Below are 18,448 nucleotides of genomic sequence, written 5' to 3' on the forward strand. Positions count from 1 at the left end.
CATCAGCTCTGAATCTTAACTCAGAGATTCTGTGAACTACCATAAAGCACTTGGAAAAGAATTTTATTCCCACTGTGAAGTTACTGGATGGTTGGGAGAAGAAGTATTAAAAAGAGTTTCTTCCTTTGTGGAATTTTAGTGTAATGGCAACAAAGCCCACAGAATTTCTGCAACACCCAAATTGCTTCTACTCCTACTCAATACTTAAAGGTGTGTCCACAATGGCATTTTGCCATGAAATTAAAAAATCTGCAAATGGAAATATCCATTTTAAAACTTAACGAAAAGAGGAATCAGAGATGGATTTAAATGAACAGGGCCAAAAGAGCTTTCAGGAGTTCACTCATCAGGCCCTAATTTTCTGTCATGATCCTGCCAATGCCAATTGTTGCATCAGCTGCAACTCTCAACGATTTTAAAGGAGTTTTCCATGGATCCAGGAATGTCCTGTATCCTAGGAAGTGTAGGGAGAATTAAATCCAGGCTGATACGTGGCAGGAGGAGTTACATCTGTCCTTCCCAAAAGATTATAAAAGAACTGTCCTTTATTAATCACTGTAAATTAAATTACTGAGAGGAGTTAAACTTGACAATGAGCATCTCTTGCTTTATTATCTTAGAGGAGAAAATTAAAATTAAGAGTCATAGCACAGAAATGACCATGGGGGGTCAAATGTTACTATGAGGAGGTGAAAATCATACAGCTTCTCAGAGAAACAGCCTGATTTTTTTTTTTTTTTTGCATACAGACTATCACTTTTTTTGAGGGTAAGATTCACTTTCTAGCCACACAAACAGGTCAATCAAAATGTACATTCGATCTGCAAATTAAAATTAACCTTCCAATTGATTTTCTTTCTTTTAAAATCCAGAGAACCCTTCAGGAGGCTCAAAAATAGCATTTTAAGAAGGCTGTTAGTGTTGGAGTGTGTTTCTTAGAGGAAATGTCCTGAGTGCCATGATGTGAATTATCCTTAAACAATCCCAGCAATTAAACAATTCCCTATCATGTACCAGGAATGAGCCAGGCTCGCTTCAGGGTTCTATACAGAGATTGCTCTGTCAGGGGTTACACAATTCACAGAAAAAAAAGTGCTATTCTCTCCAAACCACTCACAGCCACATCCTGCCCTGATCTGCAGCACAGCTAAATGCAGAATTTCTGGAACAAAGGCATGGGACATCCAGGCCTCACTGTCACTGCCTCTCCCTTTCATCGTCTCGCACCCTCAGGCCCATGGGAAGCATGGGCAGGTACTAAGAAATGTCTGTTTTCAGTGATTGTAGTTTTTTTAACATTATAATCTCTTCTTCCCCAGAAACCTACAGGGCAAAGCATCAGGCTCTCAAACACTGCTGTCCCTGCTTTGCCTTCCTCTGAGGTGCAGGATGATCATGACTCAAAGAAAAAATGGAATTTTGACCTGTATTCTCCCACCCTGAGAGTCATTCCTGCTCTTTGGGAGGGGATCACAGGACAGGACATTGATAATCACACAGAAGTGCAAAGGGGTTTGGCTTTTGGTGGTTTTTTGCTCCCAAATGCTGTTGTTTTATAAGCTAAGAGAGTTCATGAGGACACATGCCCCCATCCTACCTGAACTTTGTTGACAACGTCATTTTCCAACTTTGCAACAACATCCCAGGAGATAACACCCAGATTTGATGTGCCACAAGACACAGGATGATACAGGGAGTCAGACACAGCCCTGCAGGTAGAAAATCTCAGGCAGACCCTAAATGACTGCTCAGCACCTACTAACACCAGATGGTGCCTGTTAAATTGTGTCCAGGGAGGTGGCATAAGAGTGGCACACCAAACTGCCACTCCCGTGTGCCAGTAATTGAATTTATCCCTTGGGATGCAGCCTGCATCAGCTCCAAGCTGAGCAGGGACATCTGGCTCCAAGTGTTTAAATTTTCTCATCAAATCTTTAACCCAAGTAATCCGCTGGCCCTGTATAAAAACCCCTTCTTCATTCCTGCCTGGAAGTGTGGTATTAGTGAATTCTGCATATAAAACCACTCCACTAGACACCCATTGGATGTATAGAACAGCAGCTGTGCAGAATGATGGCTTTGAGAAAAAGTTAAGAGGATTTTGGCATTTCTGCTCCTCACTGTTTCCACAAACAATCCTGACCCATTGGAAGAACATGCAAGTCATCCTTCCTTATGATTATTTTGCAAACAATGATTGTCGAAACAAGGCTAGAAAAATTGCAGGCATTGTAACAAATTAAACTCAGGACTGCATTTCCAGCTGCCTGGAACAGCTCCTTTGTTTTAGACAACAGTTCCATTAATGTTCCAGAGTCTGTGATTATTCGAGCTCTCAACAACATCCTGTTATTCATTATTTCTCTCCAGGAATGAACAACCATGATCCTGAGAGCTTTGAGGTTTTAGGAAAAAGTCCAGTCATGTTGCAAGCTTCATGACAGTGTTTTGCAAGTGAGTCCTCCTATCAATTCCAAACTAAAAACATTTTCCTACTGTCTGTTTATTCATCGTTGCTATTTGTTACAATAGGCTTTGTTGGTTTGGACCAGCAGTTTATACACAGTGCTCTGTGCTTCCCAAAGGACCAGGAGGCAAAAAAGGAATGTAAAAGTGCACAGGAGGAACACCTGAACCACTGGAGTAACAATGAGATGGCAAACGAAGGAGAGATCCGGAATCCCGGGTCTTGTACTGGTGTTGTAGGGTGTGAGCAGCTACTCAGGCTCTCTCTGCAAACCAGATTAAAGCCCTGTGATCTCTCTTGCAATTAAACCTTGCTTTTCTCCATAGATGTTTCCTAAAATACTGTCTCTCTCCCAAAAATGTCAATAGGTCACAAAGACAGAAGGAATAGCAATTACAGATATGGGAAATCTGAGAGACAAACTAGGAGAAATTACCTAGCTCAGGAAATCAATGGCCAAAGTTTTTTGAACCCCAGATGAATGCCCCTCTCTCGAGACTTGTCATGTAAGGAAAAGGGGAATATTGCCCTGGGATGCCATTCCAGCAGTCCCTGCTCTGCGACCAGGAACCTTCCAGCTTCTGCACTGACTACAAAGCAGAGCTGATGGGCAACAGAGCTGGGGAGAGGCTGAGGGAGCTGGGCAGGGGCTGCAGAATCCCTGAGGAGCTGGGCAGGGGCTCAGCCTGGAGCAAAGGAGGCTCAGGGGGCCCTTGTGGCTCTGCCCAGCTCCTGCCAGGAGGGCACAGGGACAGGGGCAGAGGGAACGGCCTCAGGCTGGGCCAGGGCAGCTCAGGGTGGGCACAGCAGGAATTTCCCTGTGGAAAGGGGGCTCAGGGCAGCTCAGGGTGGGCACAGCAGGAATTTCCCCATGGAAAGGGGGCTCAGGGCAGCTCAGGGTGGGCACAGCAGGAATTTCCCCATGGAAAGGGGGCTCAGGGCAGGCTCAGGGTGGGCACAGCAGGAATTTCCCCATGGAAAGGGGGCTCAGGGCAGGCTCAGGGTGGGCACAGCAGGAATTTCCCCATGGAAAGGGGGCTCAGGGCAGGCTCAGGGTGGATTGGAGTGCCCATCCCTGGCGGTGTCCAAAGCAGGCCTGGATATGGCACTCGGAGCTCTGGCCTGGGTAGCCATTGGGCAAGGTCAGACCTGATGGTCTTGGACGGCTTTTCCAACCTGGATTGTCCTGGGGGTAAATCCCACAGCAGAAATTGATCGTGCAGGTGCACAGCAGCTCCCGAGAGCCAGGCCACGGGCCTCTTGCCTCGTTTAAGGAATCCCACATCTGAAGATTATGTTCTTGGCACATCCCAGGGTTGGGGTCAGGGCCTCAGAGCACTGAGCAGGGCCCAGAACCAACACTGAACCAACAGCTCCAGAAACAGGAACAGCCCGAACAGGGAAGATGAGAAAGTTCAGATGGGAAACAGAAGCACAGCCAGTTCTCTGAGGCCTGGCAGCTGGAAGCAGCAGAGCTTGGCTCTGAGCTGAGCTGCAGACCTGTTGAATTGGCCACCAGAGATGGAGCTGCAAATGCTGCTGGAACTGAGGCTGAGCCTTCCTGGTGCCTCCAGAGATGATCTTAACCCTGAATTATGAGGCAGCACAGCCCAGGGGCAACACATGATAGATGGCTGCAGAATGTCCCAGGCAAGACAGACACAGAGAGATTTGATTGCCCTTATCTTGCCCCACAAAACAATATATTGCAATTTAATGTGGAATAATTACATCCCCTTTTTTTATCCTCTTGACAGTTGAGACCTCAGAGAAAAATAGAAAAAATAGCTTGTCCATATTGCTTTGTTAACTATTTCAAAGGGGTTTAAGACAAGATCTTTCTATATGTGACAGAAAGGATGACTGAGTTTTAAACCCATAAAGCCAATTTTACTTGCTGAGGATTTAACCATTGATTCAAGCTATGGGTGCAGTCATCTGGAAAACCAAAGCTAAAACATTCCTGCAATAATTTCCCAATCCATAGCATGACATTTATCCCAAGAGACTTCACTTACACCAGTGCTCACCACCCCTCACATCACAATCCATTGGCATCAGTGTTAAGTAAAGCTAATGAGAAACAACTCAAATGTTTTGTACCATCCCATTATTTCATCTCCTCAGTTAATATTTAGACAATAATCTTTAAAGTAGAACCAAAAACACACTTTAAAAAATATTATTAATATTCTCAGTGGATTCTGATTTTGCACAATGTTGTACTTAAATTTTTATTATACTGGTACCATTTAATCAGAAAATAATTTATCTTTTCAGAGTTAATGTAAATCCTGCCTATACTTATGTCCCACAGAATATCAGATTGTCCAAAATTAGCTCTTAAAATGTCATGAATTGCAGAACCTTTGATTCTCCAAGATGAAAAAGCCCTTTATTCTTGAAATGCACCTTGATTGGTCCAACAAGACTAATTAATCCTGGAAAGTTACTCCATCAGTAGACACTTCAGCATGATCAGAGTAAACTTCAGGCATCTGCAGTGGCAAATTTTTGTTTGGGTTTGGGAAAGCAGGTTTGGAGCAGGGTGGAGCACATCCTCCTCCTGCTCCTCACTGGGGCTGGTGTGTGGGAATTCTGAAAATCTGTGCCTGCCTTTGTAAGCTCTTTGTGACAGCAGTGGTTCACATGTGGAAATATGGCTGGATGGAGCCCTTAGGTCACTGCAGCAGGAGCTGGTTTGGGGAGGATGAGCCTCTAGCTCATATTTTATAACTAATACATTTGATTAATTTCTATTTTTATATTACCTCCAGTAATACTTCATGTTTCTGAAAGCAGGAGAAAGTGGTGAACTAGCCCATATTCTGAATTCCAGGCAGACTTCTGCCCATCATACACAATCCAGATCAGATTTAAAAACCAGAAGGCACATCCTAGGAGCAGCTTCCAGAAGAAAGGGCTGCTCTATGCCCACTGGGAGACCACTCAGAGAAACTCATGCCCTATGCTAGGAGTTTAGCAGGCTGCTGGTGGGTATTTCATTCATTCATTTCTGCTCTTCCAACCTCTGCCAGCGCTGTCAGAGCTGTGCACTGAGTATTTCGTGGCTCACAGCTGAGTAAAGCTGGTTTAAATCGATCTATTGAGGAAAGCAGATGGGCATGGTCAGGCAGATCTATAGGTTCAGTGGGTTTTGCCTCTGGAAGAAGATGGGCTTTATTACACCCTGACAAATCCAGAGAATGAGAAGTATCTGCAGCAGTCTTAAAATCCTGGGAGGAGTTCTGGGTTGCTACGAGGATGCCACATTCCTGTGAAAGTCCCAGATCTTCCCGAGTCAAAAATTCCCACTGTAGCCAGAAGCCCTGATGAAAATTGGCATTGAAATGCAGCTCCCAGGGTCGCTCCGGTGCCTGTGCTCCCCTGGGAGCAGGGGCAGAGTCCCCCCTGGGAGAAGCCTGCAGGGATTTGATCCCGGTAGGTGGAGGCTCATTGATGTTCTTTGCTCGCAATCGCGTTTCTGTTCCGTGAGCTGCATTCCCTGCCTGGGTGGGGCATTTCCCTACCTCCGTGCTGGGGGAATCGCCTAAGAAAGAGAAAAGTCGCTGTTTCTCCCCATTCGGGAGGGCAGGGCGGGGTGTTTGTGAGTGCGGGGGAGTGGGGGGGGATCTTCTTTCTTCTTGTGCCCCCCTCTCGCACACCTGCAGAGAGCACACGGACAGCGTTCGAGCTCCGGAGCGAAGCTCTGCGAGAGATGCTGCTGCCCAGGGGCAGGCACGGGCGGCCACACGGATGCAGGGGACATAAAAGCCAGCGGCTGCAGGTGGAGAGGATCCGTCCCCTCTGCAGCCTATCGCGTGCCCGAGCTCACCCCACACAATATATATATATATAAATATATCTCTATATATATATGCACCCACCTTGTCATTCAGGTTCTGCAGCGCCTCCTTCCCCGTGGCACTCCTGATCTCCACCTTTCTCCCGAATTCAACAGATGGTTCCCCTCCCTTCCCGCTCTGCTTGGAATAGACGGACGGAGCATCCGGACCCAGGTGGGCAACATCCTTCTGCTTTGCCACGACTTTGTTACATCCGCGGCCCACCGAGAGCGAGTCGAAGTCGATGGTTTTATTCTCCAGGGAGCCTTCCACCGGGCAGAACATGCCACAGAATTTCTGCCGAGGCTTGGGACTGCCCGAGCCCAGGTTTTTGAAGAAGGCTGGCACTTCTTCTTCCTCGCCCTGCCGCCCGTTCTGCTTCTTCTCAGCCATGGCTGGGGTGGTCTCCCTGCTGAGGGGGAATAACAACAGCGGTAACCAGGAGGATCCTGCACACACACACACACACACACACACGCACGGAGAGAAGAGATGGGGAGGGGGAAAAGGAAAGCGAGAGCAAAGAGGCAGATCTGGGTCCTAGAGATACGGCAACATCAGCTGCAAAGGGCTGTGCCCGGCACGTCCCCTGCCCCCATCGGCACCAGCCAGCCTGTGGCTCGCTCTCTCCCTTTGATGCAGCGCAAAGTTGAAGCAAGGATGGGGCAGATCCTGCTGCAATAAAGGGAGGAGGCTTCAAGTTCCCAGCATCCAGATGAGGAGGGAGGGAAAAGGAGAGAGAGAGAGAGAAGAGAAAAAAAAAAAAAAAAAAAAAAAAAAAAAAAAAAGCTCACTCTGCAGCAGAAACTGAGGACTGCTCCGGAAGTGATGCGAATGGTGAACTGGCAAATGGACTCGATCAGGTTGGAGCAGCAACCCCCTTCGCACCCACCGTCGCCCCCTCCCCTTCCCCGGCGTGCGGATCTCGCTGTTCCAGGAGGCTGATGGGCACCGGGCACCTCCTCCCCTCCGGCTGCTCCCCGTGCCCGGGCAGGGCAGGAAGGGGCTCTGCCTCCCTCCCTCCTCCCTTCCTCCCACCAGCCGGTTCCCTGCCTCCCCCAGCCCAGCAATGGTGGAGGGCTCCGGGAATCCCATTGTTCCTCACTTTTCCCGGCGCCGCGGAGCCGGAGGGCGGCAGCAGCTGGGATCGCAGCTGGGTCAGTGGGGCTCGGAGCAGAACGCTGACTCAGCTCCTTTGGGTCTCGGGCGTCGTGGGTGCAGACCCTCTTCAGGGGGGAAAAGGGCTGATGGATGGCACTGAAGAGAGGATGAAACAGAGACGCAGATGGGAGAGGGATGTGGGAACCGGGGGAGAGAGGAAAACGAGCTGGCAACCGGGACTTACCTCCAGGAGCCAAAATTATTGACCTTGCGAGTCAGCGAAGCCTCTGCAGTGCCAGGAGACCCCGGTTCCTCCCTGCGGGAGATGAGGGGAAGCAGCCAAAGGCGGCTGGGACTGGGGGCAGGTTCCTAGAGGAGGAGACAGAGCAGCCCCGCAGATTCTGCCCGTGGTGACCGTGACCCTGCGACAGGGGCGAGGGGACATGGGGACAAAGATGGGGACACGGGGGCAGAGGGCAGGGAGGCAGAAGGGAGATGGGAGCAGAGGAACGATGGGGAGGAAAGGAGGGATGGGGTAGAGAGAAGGTGGGGGCAGGGGGAAGATGGGCAAAGGGGAGATGGGGGCCAGGAGAGGTGGGAGCAGAGAGGAGATGGGGGACAAAGGGGGAAATGGGCGATGGAGAGCAGATGGGGCACAGCGAGGGTGGGGAGCAGAGTGGAGATAGGGGGCGAGCAGAGATGTAGCGCAGAGGAGATGGGGAAGAGGGAAGATGGGGGCAAGGGAGAGGGGATGAGGCCGAGGCAGGGAGCGGGGCTGGGCTCGGCCCCGGCGCTGTCCCTTCAGCACCACCCGCCCGCAGCCCAGCGGGCCAGGGCCGGCCGCGCTCCCGCCGCCCGCGCAGCCCCTTCGCTGCTGGGCTCACACCCAGCGCCTGCCACGCATGTCTGGCATCACCTGGCACTTATTCCCCAGGGTTTGTACCTAAACGAGCCGCTCCAGGGCCGGCAGGGCGGAGGGAGGTCTGGGGTCATTCCCAAAGGGCTCGTTCGAGCAGAGTCCACCAGAGCTGTGAGCCTGGGAGACCCTGGGGACATGGAAACAGAGCCAGGCTGGCCACAAAGGTAAGAAGTGCAGCGCACAATAGGTCGAACGTGGCCGTCTCTGCATGTCAATACGTTTTTCGTGTGTGATTTGGGGCCCTCAGGATAATCCATATGTGATATTTGTGCGGGCCAAACCCAATGGCCAGGCTACTTATTCCCATGCATTATTCATGGATAGGCATCTTTGCACACGCATGCATTAACTGTTAATTGAGAGGCATCTGTGTCCAAATGGCTACCAAGCACCTTTGCAAGATTTTAAAAAAAAAAAAAAACAACCCCAAAAACTACTAAAAGAAATAAATAGAGGTGTATTTAAAAAATAATAATCCCAGAGCCATCTCTTCCTGCAAACCACACCCAAATCAAGGCATTTGTATCCAAAAGGTGGACAACCACCAAAGCCAAGGTCACAGCTGAGCAAAGCCCAGTAATAAATGCACAGTGCAGTGATAAAAGACTCCAGACTAAAAAGAAAAAAAAAAAAAAGAGCCTGCAGTTTGGCCCTGGAGGATGAGGATGATGTGCTCTGGTAACTAATGAAGGAGGGGGGAATCCAAAGCCAGGGGCTCGCCAGGGAAACGGCCCCACCTCCTTCCCCTGCTGGGATCATCCCCAAGGACCCAGCAGGGTTACAGCCACGCTGATCTCAGGTGCTTGGTTGGGGACTGGAGCCCAACAGATGGTCTCTCAGGTACACACAAGTGCTGTTTTATTTAAGGTTTATAAATATTAATTGCCACAGCACTGCTGATCAGGCAGCGCCGGAGCTGCGGCGAGCGTCGGTGGAGGCTCCAGCAAGAGGAAAGCCGTGGGGTGATTGTGTTGACACGTTCTGCAATCTGCTGAGATGAAGGCAGCGGCTTTCAGGGACAGCCTGGAATCCAGCTCATTCATCCCTTGGCACAGACCTGGAAGATGCTCAGATGGCCACAGGCACAGGCTCTGTGGAAGGGTGGGAAGGATCTGTCAGGAAAGCAGAGGCTGTGCAGGGATCCAGACAGGAATGAAATCCTACAGACAGGACTAAACCTCCAATGGTTAAAGTCACTTCGAAAGGCAGAGTTTTCCTGCTGTACAGATCTGACTCTTTTACAATAACCCTACCACATACAGATAACCTCACAATGAATATCAGTCTCCAAGTGCTTCCCCTTTCCACGGGCACTTGAGGACACACTGAGCAGAATTTCAGTTTCAGGGTTTGTATTTCCAGCTGGGCTTGTGGCAACTCTGTTGAAGACCTCACCTGTGTCTGCTGATCTGCTGAGACTCTGGCTGGTCTCTTGTATCAAACCAAAGATGATTTCAATCACCCAGAGGAAATTCAGGCATTCCAAAAAATTACTGAACTGCTAAAAGACATCCTCCTTTGGCTTTATTCTCCTTTCTGGGTATTTCACAGTGTCTGTCTACTAATTCTGTTTTTACGGTCCTTTCATGGACACTGAAAAAACAAAGGAGGCAATTAAAAAAGTTATCACAGTCCGGCTCACTGTGATCCCTAATCTGGCTCGGCCGGGGGAAGTGTGGCACAAAACAGAGGAATGGGTACAGTGAAGTTGCCCAAAATTAAAGATCTTTAATGGCAAAACAACAAATGCAGAAACTGCACCGTCTGAGGGGCGAGATCTAAAGAGCTGGGGCATGGCAAACACAACCAGGTGTAGGGATCCTGGAGGGCAGGGTCCAAGCATCAGCTCAGAACTCCACCTTATATACCAGAACCAGCTGAGAACAAGAAGCAGAAGCCTGACCAGATGCAGGACAGTTCTATCAGCATCCTGGCTCCCCTGACCCCTCACCATGACCTGGCTCGGTGTCCCCCCTCAGTGTCCTGTTTCCCATGGCCTCAGGCTGATGCCTTCTGTAAATGCTGCTGAGGCAAAAGTCCTAGCTGCATGCAATTCCATAAAAAAAGTTTTTATTTCCACCTATGAAACCCAAGTATCAGATCTTGCAAAATTCCCAACTGTAGCAAATTCTATTTATTCTGTTACACTTGAACTGAAACACTTAAATGTGTCTACAAGATTCCGCAGCTTTATTCCTCAAATATTTCTTCCTCCAGGAAAAGTCTTAGCATGAGTAAAGATGCACCAGCCAGTGCAGTAAGAACTCAGACCCTCAAAATTGGGACCAGACATAGAAATTATTGCCTACATGAGTCCCATTAAACCTCTACAATGCCTGACACACAAGCCTTGTTTAAGATTCCAGAATTTCCAGTCAGGTATTATCAGATCCCCATCAACTTTGTTATCATAAAGAGAATATAGGATGATGGAATTTATATTACAGTTTGAGTTCACGGCTACATACACAGAACAATTCCTGAGTAGTAACATATTAAGCCAGCAACTGGATATGTCCATGCTCTAAGCATGGAAATAACAACGTTTTACTGAAAAATCACTGGCAGCTGATAATCCATGTGTTTAATAATCCCATAGGGTTTCTGTTTTCACTGAGAACCACATAAATTACTTTGAGAATGACACTGACTCTGATTTGAATTTCATAAACCTGGCATCAATATGAAAATTCCTCAGAAAACTGCTCATATTTGGCCCTACAAAGGTGGGGTAGCGCTGGAGAAACCTAAACACAACATTAGAAATTGATCAGGGCAGTTGGAATCACACTGGTAGTTTCAGTCTCCATGCAGCAGCTTTTTATTCTGCTCCTGTAGTGAACATTAATTAGTTCTTGCTATATCAGTTATAGGGTGTGCAGAGCAGAATAAGCTGAATGCTTATTTCCAGATAAACCATTTAGCAACACGTGAAAATGGGTTAAATTTATAACATGGTATGTGTATATATTAATTGAAAAAAGGAACAAAAGGGGGAAAATAAGTAGAAAGACATCTTCAGATTTTCTTCATATCCTAAAACTCCGGACACCTTGGAGCAAGTGATTTCCATCAGGAACAACACCCCAGAAAAGGGATGAATAGAGCGCTTACCTGAAACTGCAGAGGAGAGTGGCAGAATTGGCCTAATTTAAGATCCTTTTATGCTCCTGCACAAAAGTCCTGAGTGCCATAAGGACTCCCTGCCTTCAGCACTCAGCACCCCATGAGAGGAGACAATCCCCACCCTGGCAGAGACAAGGAGAAGGATGGCATGAAGACCCTGGATTGCACAATTTTCTTTTGCAAAAATAACTTTACACTGAGAGAAAGGAAATGTGAGCACAAAGATAGGCATTGGGCTGGCTCCTTGTCAAACAAGGTGAAAATTGTCTCTTTACTCTCATACTGAGACTTCCTTCATGCACAGAGCCCTGCAATCTGACTGGAAAAACTCAGGAGCACAGGACTGATCCCTGTGTCACACCAATGGTGACCAGCAATTTCTCATCTCCTGTTCCATCTGGCCAAGAGATCCCAGCTTTTAAAAGAGCCTGGAGTGACAGGACAAGGAGGAATGGCTTTAAACTGACAGACAGCAGTTTTAGGTTGGATATTAGGAAAAAATTATTTTGTGTGAGGGTGGTGAGGGAGGGGACAGAATTCCAGAGCAGCTGTGGCTGCCCCTGGATCCCTGGAAGTGTTCAAGGCCAGGCTGCACAGGGCCTGGAGCAACCTGGGATAGTGGAAGACATCCCTGCCCATGGCAGGGGTGGGCATTGGGTGGGATTTAAGGTCCCTCCCCACCCAAATTGTTATGGGATTCTCTGATTCCATTCCTCATGAATGAAATGTCTAATGGCGCTTTATTCTATTTCATTCTCATAGTTACTTCCAAGGCTGAACAATCAAACTTGATTTGAATTAGAAACAAGGCAATATAAGCTCTATGTTGTGTTATTTGTATTCCATCCTTATGTGAGATAATTGCTGCAAATCCAGAATTTTCTTCATTATTTAACAATTAAGAATCCAGACAGAAATTACAGCAGTATATTCCACCATTAAATTGCCATTATTAAACTAAATGACAGCAACTCCTTCCAAATCTGGGGCTCTTCCTATTGCAAATAATTAATTATTAATACTTCCAGTGGGTGCAAGATTTATCATGCAAAGCAGGATCCCAGTGAAATTTGGGTATTTGCAGAAGCAGAACTCTGTAGCAGAACTCCACTGAGTCAATTCTCCAGTGAAAATGTGCAAAGAAAGCCTGGCACAAGTCACTGTGGCAATTCAAGGGATAGCTTAGAGAGCTCCAGCCTGGATCTCTGTAGGGGATGATCTGTAAGGTCTCTTCCAAGCCAAACCACTCAGATTCTCAAAGAGAAGCTCAACAAACCTTGAATGTAAATCAACAAAATTTATGGATGCTCAGAGCAAGGATCTGTTTTAGGCTATGCTGAACTCTACAACTAGCACTGCTTACAAAATGATGCAGCCCTTAAAAGCACCAACCTGTTGCATGTGCCATTGCAATAATAATTCCCTGGCCAGAAGCTGGGAAAGCCACCTTCCCTCTTTCTGAGTTTTGCCTCACCCATTGCTGCTCCCCACATCCCACCCTGGATTTGAATTTTCTAAGGCACAGGTTCATGATCAGGAGGTGGCACTGAATAACTGCCATTTCCAGAATAATTCTTGAGTATTGAAAATCCAACCAAATCCTAAAATGCTTCATTGGATTGGAAATTGTTGTGGCAGAGCATAAAATCTGAAAGAGCAAGCTGTCCACAGAGAAATCATTAGGCAACTTCCCTTTGGGATATGATAATTGCTGGAGTGGCTGACGGCTTTTCTTGGCGGTGAGCACTCAAAGACGAGACACATTATTTCAGGAACATTAAAGACCAGCAGAAAGTCTTTTGATAAATGAATACAGTCCATTCACATGCTGAGACAAAGATCTTTTTTTTTTTCCATGGTCCTTTTTATTTCTGTTTATCCTATGCCTCACTTTTCCTTTATGTTTTTTTTCCTCAGCGACCTCAGCTAACATAAAGTAGCCCTAGAAAATTTCTGCCACTCAGATTTTGTTGCCAGTGGGTTTTAGCCCATGCAAACAGTTTTGGTCCATGCAATAGTACAAATATTGGGTCAATTACCAGAGGATTTTCCAAAGGCCCAAATGGAAATGAGGCCCACAATTCACAGTGACTTCCAGAGGGAGTGGAGAGCCTCATTGCTATCAAAATCGCTCCTCACTAATCCAGTATGTGAAAGGCACCAGCCCGCCCTAAAATCAGATTTTTCTCAGCTATTTCCAGGATGATCATGGACAGAAGCAACAGGAATCTCTCAGAAGTGTTCAATATTTAAGACAGAATTTCCAAAATTTTTTATTTCCTTGAGATCCATAAATGTCCTGTGACATTTGGAAGCCCCATCACAGCTGAATTACAGCTGATGACTGAGATATGCTTCTTCCAGACACTGTCATTAAGAGAACTCGCCCTTCTAACCACAAAAAAAGCAACATTAAATATTTACATTTCCTCTGAACTCCTCTCTCAGACTATGACAGCTTCTGGCTCACCATCACTGACATTCATGTGGAGCTGGTGCTGGGCAGGAAATAGCCATTGATTTGAGGACTGGAAATTATCTGAAGTTTTTCCAGCATTGTCTCAAATGAACCCAAAATTGACAATGGCAACCTTTACTATTGGAACATGGCTTAAAATCTGACCTTCCAAGGCAGGGAGCTCTGGCCAAAGAGCAAAGAGGAGTGAGTGAATATCAGTTTATGTCCTGTAACTGGGATCTCCTGACTGCTCCCCATCTCCCCAGATAAGGTCTTCCCATTGCAGACATGCCAGAGCTGTCATCCATGTGAACTTCACACACCTTCCAAGTGCTACATTAATAAATAATAATGTCAAAAATAATAGCAGAGGTCATAAAGCACAGCTTGGCCTGTGATTCCCTGCTTGACTTTGAGTGGTGGCAGCCCCTGGGTTCCTCTGAAACAGGGCACAACAGCACTAAAAATAAGAATCAGATGTAAATTCAACAGGAGAAGGAGCCCAGGTTCATGAAAAAAATTTCTTCTTGGATTAACATACTTCAACTGCATCAGGGGTGAAGCTCAGCCTCACCTTTCCTTTCAGCTGCCCTAGAATTGCTCTCTCCTGTCCCTGCTCTTCCCTAACAATTCTAGGGCAGCACTTCCCATTCAGTGAAACCACCTTGCCTTTTACTGGAATAAAAATACTTAAATATAACATAATGATATCCTGGGACATCACCTGCCATGTGCTTCCTTGGGTACTGGAGCCAGTTTTGAGCACCCAGAGGCAGCAACAGAATCCACACTTGGTTCAGAGCTGAGAATATTCATCACACATTCACACAGGCACATCCCAGCAGAACAGAAATCCTTCCCCGCTCCCTTGTGAGGAATTCACTGTGCATATCTGAACTCCACAAGCTGAAAGAAAAGAGGGGGAGGGTCCATGGCCCCAGGGGAGGAAGGGATGCTGGATGGAAATGCCCAGGTGAGTTCAGCAGGTGTTGCTTGTGCTGATGGTTCTGTTTATCAGCTGCGCTGGCTGGAATCTCCACCAGCTCATAGAGCAGGAGCATCTTAACCATTAAGCTGCATTAAGCAGCTTCACCTCGTGTTTGGGGATGGCTTCAGAGCCTATTTTAAACACAGGGCACCTGTCTGCACAGGTAGGCTCTGAAAAACCCCTCTGAATGCCCTGCTGGCTTACATGCACACATCACTGACCTGGTGAACCCAGGTGAAGGAGAGGAAAAATATCTTGAGTCCATCAATAGAAATAAACGGACTGCCCTGCTTTATTCTGCAATAAAAATGCCAACCAGAGGCAGTAATAGAGAAGAAAGAGCTGCTACACTGGAAATCCAATGGCTATGGCTAAACTGGGCCACAGTGCCAGATAGGTACATTTTTTTTTTCCAACTGGAAAAAATGGCAAATAACTACACAAAACAGATTTTCAAGCAGTGCAACATTTTCAAGAAACAGAAAGAACTAAAGCTTCCTATATGCTTCAGATCATTATTGCAGCAGGTCATGAGCTGTATAATACTATAAACATACACAGAAGCAGCAGCCTTTTCCAAAGGTCTCAATCAAAGATTTCCTTGATGATCAATGTTGCCAGGGAACTGGGGTTTGGTTCAATGTCAGAAAGAAGAACAGGGATGACAAACAGTTAAACAAAAACTTCATGCTGAAAATTTCATGCTGAAAATTTCATGCTGAAAATTTTGTGCTGTAAATATCAAAGCAAAAATCAAACCAAGTCATTAAATCCCATAACAGGAAAACTTCCCCTTTCTCTCTTTTTTTCACAAAGATTTCTCTCCTCTCCACATGTGATGTCTGGGAGAGCTAGTGCTAGCTGGAAAGACACCTTAGTGTTGCTGAATTTTAATTTAAAGCTAAGAAGAAGCTTCAAGCTTCAGCTTCAAGCAGTGACGTGCCCTGGGCTGTCTGTGCACTGCTCAGGTTCTTCATTTTGCTGACACAGCTTGAAAACCCAATCAGGCCACGCTGCCCAGCAGGAGAGCCCAGGGCCCTCTGCAGAGCCTTCATCCCAGCACTCACACACAGCCCCCAAAACCATTTGTCATTTCTGAAAATCTCATCTCATTACATTTTAAACAGTCCCACAGACAAAGGCAGCATTATTGGCCTCACTGTACACGTGGGAAATGAGGCATAGAAATTCAAATTCACCTCCAACCACAGCAACAGCCTGGGACAGAGCAAGACCCTGGGCCAGGCTCCTGTTGTGTGCAGCCAGCCCTGTTTGGGGATCTCCTCCACCACTGCTCTGCCCTCACAGTTCCCTGCCCCTGTTTCCAGGCAGGAGCAGCACCAGTGGTAAGAAAAGGGACTGAACAGACTCCCAGCCCTGCAGCCTCAGATCTCTTTGTGCCCCTCTGCACAAAGTCTGGGGCATTGCTGCTGCTGCTGCAATGAACCAACGTCCTTATGTTGTTGCACTTATTAAATAAATTTAATTTTATTAAACCGCATTAGAAGCTTTTATTTCATAAATCAGTTTGCCTCCCAGATCACCCAGAGAGTTAACTCCTGCCTGGGCTCTGCTTTTCCTCTCCATAACCTTGCAGATGGCACTCCTGACAAAACAGACATCCCTGTGATTCCATCGCTGCCAACTTGGAGCACTTGGAATGGGCCACAGAGAGGATGAGATGATCCAGGATGCTGCCTTAGCATCCCATAAAATTGGTACCAGTGTTTCAAAAAGAGTACGAGTTGCTTGTATATTCCCTTTAATATGTGCTTTATACATGGAAATATTTGTTTAAAATCACCCAAAACCCCCGTTGAAATGAAAACACAGGGTATCACTAACTCTCGGAGGGGAGCAGTACCAGGAGATGCAGAATTTCTGTTCCATTCTGGGCAAAACAGCCTTTCCTGGCCTGGTGTGCTGGCATTTTGTTTTAAAAATCTGAGGTCAACTCTAAACAATTTGTTAAATAAAACTGAGTGAATCAAAATGTAAAGTTTCAGGTTTCCATCTGATAGGGATCATCTCCTCTGGAGGCCAAGCAGGTTGATTTGTACTTTTGTAGGATCAAAGGAAATGTTTGCAGAGAAAGTTCTTACTTCCAAATTAAGAGCTGCAGTTTAAGAATCACTTAACTACCTGCAAAGATAATTTCAATAAATATTTTATAAATATTTGGATAACTTGAGTAAATTGATATATCAATCTTTTAATTCATTCATTCTTTAGTGATTAGAAAAATAGATGTGGGGATTAAAGACAAAAAGACATAATAACAAAATTAATTACTTAAGATGTCTACTGCATTAGGCATTAATTAATCAGCATCTCAAAAATCAGATTTAAGAAATATTAGTGCTAAGGCAAGCAGTTATTTACTAATAAGAACATGTACACAACTCAGCACCAACAGAATTACCTGAAATATCATCAACATCAGAAAATCCATGAAAGTGCAGTCAATTTGGTGGAGCAGGATTTTAAAGCACATAAGTTTTTGGTGTATTTATCTTGTTCAACTCAAGGCAGGACACATTCCCTGAGCCCAAAATATATTCCCACTCTCTAACTTTAACAAACAGCAGTAGAAACTAAGTGAAGGCAAATATTGAAGAATGTTTCACCAGTACCTGGTGGGGGAATAAATGATCAGGTCTGATAGAAAAGATGCTCTGACTGAGGATAAATTTCAGGGTGCTGGGAGGAATCAGCCACCACTATCTCTAGGAATAATTAAGTTGGGCAGCTGGGTTTGATTCCTGATGAGAACACAAGGAATGTGGTCACTGGAAGCCCGTCCCCTCCTTGGACATGATTCAGTCTCTCTCACCTGGGGCTTTCTCTCCCATCACGGTTCTTTGGGAGCCCCTGTGTGCGTGCAGCCTTTAGCACTGGGTCATTTTCAAGGTTCTTTGAGTTCTGTCCTAAACAAAGGCCATTAATGTGACAGCAAGGGCCAATTTCTGACCTCCTTCCCCAGTTCTGGAGGAGTCTCTCTTCCTTTAAGCAGAACAAGCCCCGTCCCTTCGGTGGGACACATCTGTTAAATGGCACAGACAACATCAACCCTCTGCTCCCACTGGTTACAGGACAGGCCATCCCTGGTCTCTGATGTTTTCCATGGCAGCAGCAGCTCCCAGAGGGAGAGCAGTGCTGGCAGAAGGAAAAGAGCTGCATTGTGTCTGGAGAGGGGATGTCTGCACAGTGATAAAGGAGCACTAAATCTTCAGAGCACTGGCAGCTGCAGAATCTACCGGCTCTTGTTCATCCTGCAAAAAACACCATGGTAAGGTGCTGCATCCCCAGAATGCCCACCAGCATTCCCTCCTGCAAAGATCCAACTGTACAAAGCTCCCAAATTTCCCCTCTTTGTGTGCTGTGGACATACGGTTCATTGTGGAGTGTGCAGAGACAAAGGAAGAAAGCACAAGCTCACAAAGGAACTCCCGGCTAAAAAGCGCCGTGCACTCAGGGGTTAAAAAGGAAAGCAAGCTGTGAGGATGTTTAGAACAGCAGGGCATCAGCTGGAGCCGGCACGGAG

At 46.7% G+C, this 18,448-nt stretch overlaps 1 protein-coding gene across 1 annotated transcript in view; it reads right to left on the reverse strand.

Moving 5' to 3' along the window:
* DPYSL2 (dihydropyrimidinase like 2) overlaps positions 1-6,926 on the reverse strand; it is a 54,833-nt gene extending 47,907 nt beyond the window's left edge. Inside the window, exon 1 of the mRNA XM_063175213.1 lies at positions 6,355-6,926. Within this exon, the coding sequence (XP_063031283.1) occupies positions 6,355-6,705 (351 nt within the window). The 5' untranslated portion in view covers positions 6,706-6,926. The remainder of the gene's footprint in view (positions 1-6,354) is intronic.
* Between the last annotated feature and the right edge of the window lie 11,522 nt (positions 6,927-18,448).

The sequence above is a fragment of the Melospiza melodia genome, chromosome 23, assembly GCF_035770615.1.
Source record: "Melospiza melodia melodia isolate bMelMel2 chromosome 23, bMelMel2.pri, whole genome shotgun sequence".
NCBI classification, from domain to species: Eukaryota; Metazoa; Chordata; class Aves; order Passeriformes; family Passerellidae; genus Melospiza; species Melospiza melodia.